This window comes from Ictalurus furcatus, chromosome 28 (assembly GCF_023375685.1).
Source record: "Ictalurus furcatus strain D&B chromosome 28, Billie_1.0, whole genome shotgun sequence".
Classification (NCBI taxonomy): Eukaryota; Metazoa; Chordata; class Actinopteri; order Siluriformes; family Ictaluridae; genus Ictalurus; species Ictalurus furcatus.
In genome coordinates this window covers 19,063,530-19,074,160 of record NC_071282.1, presented here as the reverse complement: position 1 = coordinate 19,074,160, position 10,631 = coordinate 19,063,530, and the positions used below count along the sequence as shown (strand labels likewise).

Sequence of the window (10,631 nt, the reverse complement as noted above, 5' to 3'; positions counted from 1 at the left end):
GAAATCCTCCCACAGTTACTTTTAAAGCTAAATAAACTGTGTTCGGGTTTTCCTTGACGTCGACGTCTCTCTGCCTCTTTATTCTCCTCTCCTTCTGCAGTGAGAACTACAGGATGTACATGGAAATGCTGAGGAATGCAAGAGCACATCTCGACGCGATCTCCGGCCGACAGCGATAGATCAGACGGATTAGATTGATCGGACAGTGATGGATGATTCGATGACGGATCGCTCTGCTGATTCAGTGCCGGATGGTGAAGCTGCTCTTTGTTGGATGCTTTTCTAGCGTAGAACTGCAGACATTTCTGTTCATGTAAAGCTCGTTCTGTTGGTCGTTTTATTCTGTTCCATATCGCAACACGCACCTGTTGACACAGGTTACCTGATGCAGGTGTGTTTGGAGCTGGAACAGACCGCGTTCATGAATATGGATTGAGATCCTCTGGCCTTTAGGTTAGGAAACAGAAAATAATAAATTCATATCGTCTGCTCGCACCCAGTGTCTGAAGTCTCTTGTTTAGCACAATAATAAGATTTGAGGAGGGTGTTGAAATGCCAGAGAGGAGACATCTACTGTTCTGGGGTGGTACTGCTAGTAAAACAAGAAACTAAGCATTGTTTGTTTAGAGACCTTTACGCAGGTTTCAAATCAGAATTTCTAAACAGCTCAGCTAGCAAAACTAGATGATTTTATTTGTTCCAAGTTTTGGTTTCTGTTTTATTTTATTGTGAATTTTTTATTAGCAAAAACACAGAGTACATAAAGTACCTGAGTGTTACCTTTTGGCTAAAAGATTTGCAGTTTGTGTTGCTATTTTTGTGTGTGTATATACAGTAGAATCAGCAACGCTTTTGTTGACCCATTAGGGAGCCATTTGGCTTTCCATACACCCCTCCCTGTCACCCTCCGGTGTGTGGAGGCAGATCTGGCTGAAGACACCAAAGCATGCTGGCCAAGATCCCCTTCTGTGATAGCGAATCGGTTCCCAAACGAATCGGTTCTTCTTTTTTTTTTTTTAAGGACTCATTTAATTCATTAGTCGAATGAATCAATTTGTGAAAGGGAGGACATAAACACGCATGCATGTGGTGGAAATGGGATCAAATTTAGCCTGTACAATATATTTACTTCTACATTTTATTTAACACGCAGTTTATATAATACACAGCGCCTTCCATTAATATTGGCACCCTTGGTAAGTATGAGCAAAGAAGGCTGTGAAAAATTGTCTTTATTGTTTAACCTTTTGACCTTTTGTCCAAAAAATTAACCAAAAAAAATTTTGGGGGGGATAAACCTGTGTTATGGTTGCAATTGCTTGATATCCGTGAGAGCAGAGTGTTTTTGTGAGGTTTTTTTTTTTAAAACAAAAGATCAAAAGCTTAAACAATAAAGACAATTTTTTCACAGCCTTCTTTGCTCATATTTAACAAGGGTGCCAATATTAATGGATGGCACTGTGTATAAGATTTCCACAAAACAAAGTGCTTCAGATTTAAAATATTTAAATCCTTAAATATAGTTTTAAGGCTAATCTACCTCTAAATGCAAGCTACCAAATGACAAAGAATTACAGTTTTGCATGATATTTTAGCATGCAGATATGAATAGTGAATCAAAAGAATCACCTCACACGTGTCGGTTTTGGTAAAACGCGTTTGTTCAGAAGTGTCGACTCAGTGGTGACTCGTGATGGAGATCTCTGACTCCTCCCTGTGCCAAGTGAAACAGACGGAGCGGACCGCAGGGTGAGTGCCAACATCCCTCTCTCTAACACATCTTAGCCATTAATTCATCTATTTTCATTATAATTCTGCTTCCGCTTTGATGTTTGATGTCTGAGAATCATGGCACGTGCGCACACGTCGCATTACGTTTCTGTAAATGATGCTCTGTTGTGTTTGATGTCTTTATTTCGTGATGAGAGATTTATGCGTCATGCGAAGTGTGTGTGTGTGTGTGTGTGTGTGTGTGTATGTATGTGTGTTCGTATGTGTGTTCATCTGCTAATTAGCATGAGATGATGCACTGCGCTCTCGCGCGTTTGTTCATTAAAGATAAAAGCTGTTATGCGGTGTGGAGGCGCGCGCGATGGACGCCATGCGGAGCATCCTTTCTAATTATGAAGAGTGAAACGGTGCAACATCAACAGTGGATAGGAAGGAGAAAGGACACACACACACACACACAGAGAGAGAGAGCGGAAGAGAGCTGAAGATGCCTTAAAACATGCAGTCTGCCTGCTTTTTTAATTAGTGTGTGTGTGTGTGCGCGCTGACATGGCATCATTTCATGACTGCATGTTTGTGTTCCTGTTTGTTTTTTTCCCCAACCCCCCCAGCAGTCCTCCTTGTGTCCGTGGAGCAGATCAGTGATACTCAGAGCCAATGGCGAACCGAGGGCCGAGTTATGGCCTGAGCCGCGAGGTGCAGGAGAAGATCGATCAGAAGTACAACGTTGAGCTGGAGACTCGACTCGTGGACTGGATCATGGCTCAGTGTGGAGACGACCTGCAGCGCCCACAACCTGGCAAGCAGAACTTCCAGAACTGGCTCATGGACGGCACGGTGAGGGAGAGGAACCGCCATGTCCGTGTCGGGCGTTTTAAATGTGTAGCAGTAGTGAGACAGGGCAGGAATCTTCTTAGAGCTGAGTTTAGTTCCAGGAACATTTTTTTCTTTAAAATTTTGCTTCAAGGATGAGGAACACTTCTGACCGGTCTAACAGGGGCGACACCAACCCAATAATAACCTGGGTTTAATTACTGAAGTGTGTTTTATACTGCAGACATCACACAGGCTTTCACACAAGTGATGAGTCAGAAACGTGTGTGTGTGCGTGTGTGTGTGTGTGTGTACACACTTCTAGTGATATGCACATTCAGCTGATATATAAATCTACATTGACAAATTATTTTTACAATTAGTATTAGTATTTATTTTTAAAAAATGTATTTTATATATAGAGAGAGAGTAATAAGAATGATTATATATCACTTTTATAACCTGCCACGAACCCACAAGAAATAGTAGATAATTAAAAAAATAAGGAAAAGCAGAAGAAAGTTTTAATGAACCCTTTACTGCATGGTGTTTTTACAATTAATTTATCTCCGTTTTTTGATCGGCAATAATACAAAACTGCTATTTTCTCATGTAACTGTAAAAAGGGGGGTTTTAACTTCGACATAACAAAAAAGTGGCTGCTCACACTTCCTTTTCTGCAAACACACGGCATGGTGAAGGTCATCGTCGGATGGCTCTCAAAATTTTATTAAAAACAAAAACATAAAAACATTTTTTTTTGGATGTAAATGTAATAATTCGCGCAGTAGAGGGTTTAGAAAAATAATAAACAGCAGAGAAAAGAGAAAGAAAACATTACGCATATGTCCATGTGCCCTTCAACCAATCAAACTTTACGAATTTACAGCAAAACGGAAAAAAACTATTAACACACACACACACACACACAAAGAGAGAAGTTGTATAGCCGTGTGTAAGTTGTCTAACAGTTTGCGTCACCGCTGTTGTTCTCTGTAATGGTCACAGTTCCTGCAGTGTTGTACAAACACCGAACAGGAACTTGTGCCAAGCTCCTTCAGGACGGGTTCAACTCTAGTTCCTCAAATGGTTCCAGAACTTCAGTGTAAACACACACACACACACACACACACACCTATTCCTGACCCGATTTCAGCTTTCTGCTTGTCTGAGTCTTCAGGGTGGATCGGGACGAGACGGCAGCGCGGGTCGTAGTTGTATAGTGAGCAAAAACAGGTGATTTGGGACGGAGCCATTTTTATTGTAAATGCTGATTTGTTTCACGACCGCCGCCCTCTCCGTCTCTGCAGATTCTCTGCCGACTCATTAACAGTCTTTACCCGAGCGACATGCGGCCCATACAGAAGATTCCTGAAACCAAGATGGCCTTTAAGCAGATGGAGAAAATCTCTCAGTTCCTACAGGCTGCAGAAGCTTATGGCGTTACCAGAGGAGACATCTTCCAGACTGTTGACTTGTGGGAAGGTAACACACACACACACACACACACACACTCTCCGACCACAGTTTGCTTCACTGACTGCACTCTAGCAGTTATATGACTTTTAATGTAGTTCTTTTTTTCACTTGTGAAGTTGGAAGCGGAAAACAATGAACATTGGGGTTTCGTGATAATCCTCATACTAGTTAATAAATAATAATAATAATAATAATAATAATAATAAAGCTTATTTTTATATAGTGCCTATAAAGTAGCTTCTCAAGGCACTTTACACAATAAGAAAATATCAAGAAAAAAAAAGATAAATGACTTGAATCCAAAATGGTTATACAAAATAGTTGCGCTCCTCTAACCAGCAACAAATCACGTTTCCTAGCTGGATCACGACGAAGAAACCTGCCTCGACTCGGACTGACTCGGCTGAAACACTGCGAGGTCGAACGCGAGGCGTTTCAGGTTACAGTACATCAGCATCATGAATTCTGCAGAGCCGGGATAGGAATACAGATTGTGTGATATGAACGCGCAATATCAGAATTGTGAGACGTTATCTCAGCATTGTGGGAACTTTAGTCAAAACTGCAAGATATAAAATCACAATTACCTTTTAATTTTTTTTCCTCCGCAGCAGAAGCCTCCTTCCATACCGCAGATGATGTTGAACTGTTTTATGTGAAAAAGGAGCTGGGTTTTGTGTTGTACCTTATTTAATATTTGGTCCTTATTCTGCTTCTGTGAGAGGACATTTTGTCTCTAACTTAATGAACGTCCTCCATTTTGTTTTCTCCTTTACTGTAATGTGTATCAATCCCCTCTTCTGCCTAATCCTTTACTGAGCAGTTTTAAACATGTATTTTTCCCCATTTTTTTTCTTTTTGGTTTGTGGTTGCCATTTTAAAAGATAAAGGTCCCACAACAGCAGGGGTTTTGTGTGGGACTTGCTGGCTTTGGGATAGAGCGCTTGCCTCTGAACTTGAAGGTTACATCAGACCCTGTGTAAAGTGTGGGTGATAGATCAGACCCTGTGTAAAGTGTGGGTGATGGATCAGACCCTGTGTAAAGTGTGGGTGATGGATCAGACCCTGTGTAAAGTGTGGGTGATGGATCAGACCCTGTGTAAAGTGTGGGTGATGGATCAGACCCTGTGTAAAGTGTGGGTGATGGATCAGACCCTGTGTAAAGTGTGGGTGATGGATCAGACCCTGTGTAAAGTGTGGGTGATGGATCAGACCCTGTGTAAAGTGTGGGTGATGGATCAGACCCTGTGTAATGTGTGGGTGATGGATCAGACCCTGTGTAAAGTGTGGGTGATTAAAAAAAAAACCAACAACTCTCCCTATATATGCAAATTAATTCGAACCTCTCTCTTTGACCTGCATAACCCCCTCTGTTCTCCTGCCCCAATCCAGGGGGGCAGATGCCCAGACATTACCCCCCACCTTGGTATCTCACCCTTCCAGCCATCCTGCACCTTCCATGCCATTGATTCCTGAACCTTCTACGCTCATATCCTGGAGTCCTGTCTGGGGTTTGAACCAGTGACCTCTCAACCCAGAGGCAAAGCTCATCCACATGAGAATTACACCAGGGATGTAACACACCAATTATGCTTTGATGGAATCAGATGGCATTTGAAAAACCGTAAAAACACAAGTAGTCTGTGTACAAGCCTGAGCAATAAAGTGTATATTTCCTGTCAGTAGGTCTTGGGGTTGTTACCCAGACTCCTCCATTCCTGCCCTTTACACACGGCGTGTACTGGATAGACAGATGCACGTCATTGGTCCCAAAGGAGAAATTTTGCTGCCCACTCCTTGAACAAGTGACGTCCTGACCCAGAGGCCAAGCTCAGCCAATCGAGCTGCAGCATCTCACACATACAGGAGCTTTCTGTATTCTTAGTCTTATAATAAATGGCTTTAAGCCAAACAAGCTCCAAGATTCATTCATCGTCAGTAAGCGCTTTATTCTGATCAGGGTCCTGATGGATACTTTAAGGTTTTGAATTTTGTAAGGATGTAGATTAAGGGTGCCAGAAATTCCAGACTTTAACTGTAGACTTCAGTCCTGTTGCTAGGTTACGTAACGTTAAACTTGGATTTACGTTTAGCTTTAATTCTAATCTTGAAGCTGAAGAGGTTTAAATCAGCAGAAGGTTCACCTCTGTATGTGGTGAACACACACAGGCCTCCAATCAGAAGCTTTATTTTCACACACAGCCTCCTGTGTGTGTGTGATGCAGTGTGTATAATCATCTGTGATATGTGTGTGTCACAGGGAAGGACATGGCTGCTGTCCAGAGGACACTCATGGCTCTGGGAAGTGAAGCTGTCACCAAAGACGATGGTTATTACCATGGCAACAAGGACTGGTTCCACAGGTGTTACCCATAATGCAGTGCTGCCATAGACTTCCTGTAATGTTGACTACCAACCTGTATGAGATGTAAATGTAAAAGGATAAAATGATAAAAATGTAGTTGGTAGTGTGAAAGCAGATTACGTGCACTCACGCAATCCCACAATGCAGTGCTGGAGTTTAATGTCCAAATGATACAACGTGGAGATTTCACAATACCCATAATGCAATACTGCTGTTTGTAGGGAATAGCAAGTAGGGAGTATGTTATTCATTGTGTTTCTTCAGGCTTATCTCTGTGTGTGTGTGTGTGTGTGTGTGTGTGTGTGTGCGCGCAGGAAAGTTAAAGGCCACAGGAGGGAGTTCTCAGAGGAGCAGCTGCGTCAGGGTCGTGCTCTGATCGGCATGCAGATGGGCAGTAACCGCGGTGCGTCTCAGGCGGGTATGACGGGCTACGGCACACCGCGACAGATCATGCGCTACGACTCGCCACGCCGCGACGGGGAACAAAGCTCCCCCTAAAACTCCCCTCACAATGGTACAACCCAGAACCCCAAATCAGATCCAGAGCTCTTCCTTTTAAATTATGTTAAATTTTTCTTCGCAGATTTCTGTCCATATTTATTTTCTCACTATAACGATTCACACCTCGTGCTCCTTCAGCAATGAAAGAATTAGAAATAACCCAATGTTTTAAAATTATATCGTGAAGTACAAAACTACCACGTGTTTAACATCGAGCTGCTAAGTAGCTTGCTAATTGGCTAAATCTGTTCACGTGCGAGTCAGTGACCTGCTCTCTTTGTATGTTGTTGTTTATTCTTTCCCCAATTTAAGGAAGCAAAAGATTGCCCTTCTTTTTTTCCCTCTTCAGAGAACAGTAAGGATTTCTGTTAGCAATATAAAATAAAAGAAAAAATGAAAGACTAAAACTTTTTTTTTTTAAAAAGGACAGAAAAGTTATTTTTCTTTAAAATGCACGTGTGCATGTGCACATGGACAAATCATAAACAGAATAAATTTACCACAGAACAGGCATGAAAACAAATAAAATAATTTAAAACATAAAATAAAATAAATATACGTCTAGCAGAGCGTCTGGCCCCAACATGGCCTCCTAGCTAAAAAATCAACACCGTGGGTTTTTTTTTTAATACTACAGCTCAGGGGAATGAGAAATCTATGGACGAATAAAGACAAATCAGACTCGCTTTAGCTCACATGCTACAAAGGTAGCCGTTAGCTTAACCACGTGTACTGTAGTATCCATGGAATAAATATCGCACTCGAAGACTATGGATCTGGAATTAGCTGAACACGAAGAGCTCATTTCTGGATCAGTTCTCAACATCAAACATCAAACAGCTTAATGCTAACAAGCGTACATACCGGATGTATCCTGATATACGTATAAGAAGAAAGAACAGAAGGTGCCAAGTTATCTAAGGTTATGAAAACAAAGCTGTGAAAAACATTCCTGTACAAGTTTAAGAAGTCTGGCACAATCACCTTTAGTGCTAGAAGCTTCCAGAAAGTATCGTAAGAGTGTGTGGTTAAGTAGCTAAAGTTAGCATAGTGGCGTTTCGCTAGCTAGCAAAAGTCACCACAGGATTTTTTTTCTACATGGCTAAATTTACCACAAGAGGTTACTACACACTAGCTAAAGTTACCAAAGGTTTCATGCTAATTGGGAAACTTACCAGTAGGAGTTTATTGCCAACAAACTAAAGTCTAAACTTACCACAAATATTTACTGTTAGCTAGCTAAATTAACCACAAGCAGTTACTTTTAGCTGTCTAAAGGTACCACACGTAGTTGCTAGCTAAAGTTATCACAAAGTTATTGCTAGCTGAATGAAGCTTATTGTAAGAGAGCTACAGAACATTTTTGCTTAATTCACCACAGTATGTTACTGCTGGATTTTTCCGGATCATTTAGTTTCCTCCTCAAAACGTTTAGAAGAAACCGGGTGTAAATTCTTCCTCAATGTGTGGCCTTGAAATAGGATACTTAAGGCAAGAACTTCATCATTCCCTGACAGAATGAATAATGTGTGGGGTCTTGTGATTTTTTAAATTCTTATTTCTACATGGTACTAGACGATTACGTGATCACATCGTGTTTTTAATTGTGGCGTCGGTGTGTTAAAAAGCCATAACGTTTTCCTTAATTCCTTAATAGAAGCCATATGAAGCTGTTGCACTTTGGAGCCAGCTTTAAATTTATTTTTCTTTCAGACAGATTGCACTGTCATGCTTTTTGGGTCTAATTCCAAAAAAATGAATGTCACAATGATGTCATGCTGTGTCTCAAATAGTTTATGTACTACAACCTAGCTAAAGTTATCACAGGATCCTGCTATCAGCTAGCTAAAGTTATAATAGGAATTTACTCACAGCTAGCTAGTTATCACAGGATTTTGGTACTAGCTAGTTAAAGTTACCACAGGTGTCTCTTGCTAGTTAACGAACATGAATGTGGGATTTTCTTGCTAGCTAAAGTTACCACAGGATTTTGGTACTAGCTAGCTAAAGTTACCACAGGATTTTGGTACTAGCTAGCTAAAGTTACCACAGGATTTTGGTACTAGCTAGCTAAAGTTACCACAGGAGTCTCCAGCTAGTTAACGAACATGAATGCGGGATTTTCTTGCTAGCTAGCTAGCTAAAGTTACCACAGGATTTTGGTACTAGCTAGCTAAAGTTACCACAGGAGTCTCCAGCTAGTTAACGAACATTAATGCGGGATTTTCTTGCTAGTTAGAAGAAAAATAAAAAAGTTAAATCTACAACTCTTAAGTTCTCTCTAAGGTAATCCTTCTATGGAGAGCCCTCCCGCTGGGTTTTTTTTCCCTCTACATTAAAGGGTTATAAGTAAAACCTGTTTAGGAAGCTAGGAACCCTTAACTAGCCTTTCTTCAACAGTTTTAGTGCAGTTTAGTTTTCTCCCCTGTTAAGACATGGATGATGTGCTAGAACCGTAGTGCGTGTACCCCTGATACATTGCACAACTTGGAGGAAGGGGAGGAGCTATAAGAGAACATTTGAATTATATTATTGTTCGAATTGAGGCGTTACTGCACTACACACATAAATCGGGTATATCGTTTTGTCCTTAAATAGAAATCTTTCACGGTTCTGTCACGACGCGCAAAACCATTTGACAAGATTCCGAGTAAACACTGCTTTAGAACGCAAAACCTATCCAAAGAACGCTCGAGTACCGCTGTGGTTCCATTCTTAGAACCCAGAGCCTGTTAGATGTCCGCGAACTTTCCAACATTCCAGAACAGATCGTTATGATGTCACAGCGATGGACGAGTGTCTATCGAGACGTAGTGTGCTTGGAATGTCGCCTCACTCACTGTTCCCTTCGCCAGTAAATCAAGAGCAGTACGTAGCGCAACGTAGGGAACCGAGCGAGTAATGGATTCGGGTGCAGGGACATTCCGTCGCATAAACCCCGTCACAAACGGTGATGCAATTGAGTCGGTTATATACACTTGATCGTAACTGCAGTCATAGTGTGTGTTCTGAACTTATAAATACTAATTTTACGATTGTAATCGTAGGAAGTTCATTTTAAGCTCATCGTGGATACGTTCAGTGGATGTGTTTAAAATGAAACCCAGAGAAAATATTATGTAATTGTCGTTGGCAAGCAATATATATATATATATATATATATACACACACACACACACACACACCCATACATATATATATATATATAGCATCAGTGTTGTTCATATGTACATTTGCTCTTGAATTTCCCTCCACACACCCCAATGGTTTCTTTAGAGTCGCATGAAAATATTTAATTGATCTCACACGCCAAACCATGTACTGTATTTGTCTTTTTACACTGTTTTGTTTTGGGGGTTTTTAAACAAATGGGCTTTAAATGTAAGGAAAGGTGATGAAAGTCAAAACGATTGTGCGGTTTTACAGTATATAAAAAAAAATCTGTTGCAGTAGGTATGTGCCAATTTCTGTTTGTGTTGTAAAAACTGTTTAAAAGGCGTATGTGTCTGTGCGAGTACAACGACTGACAGGCTTACGGTAAAAATAATGACTTTGCATTAAAAAGTACCGCAGTCACCGGATCTGAAACTTCTATAAAATCCGGTGATGCTGTTTTAGCGTTTCAGACCAACATCGGCTGGTATGCAGTATTAGATCGGTGCATCCTGTGTGATAAATACTAAAAATGAATAATACGGTTGCATCACGTGTCAGTAATTAGAACACTTATCGTTGCTTCCTA

The 10,631-nt window shown here is 40.9% G+C and overlaps 1 protein-coding gene across 1 annotated transcript in view; it reads left to right on the top strand.

Annotated features, from left to right (window-relative positions):
• Positions 1-7,831, top strand: part of tagln3a (transgelin 3a) — a 13,379-nt gene extending 5,548 nt beyond the window's left edge. Inside the window, exons 4-7 of the mRNA XM_053617942.1 lie at positions 101-2,568; positions 3,855-4,029; positions 6,284-6,386; positions 6,703-7,831. Of these exons, the coding sequence (XP_053473917.1) occupies positions 2,389-2,568; positions 3,855-4,029; positions 6,284-6,386; positions 6,703-6,886 (642 nt within the window). The 5' untranslated portion in view covers positions 101-2,388 and the 3' untranslated portion in view covers positions 6,887-7,831. The remainder of the gene's footprint in view (positions 1-100; positions 2,569-3,854; positions 4,030-6,283; positions 6,387-6,702) is intronic.
• The last annotated feature ends 2,800 nt before the right edge of the window (positions 7,832-10,631 follow it).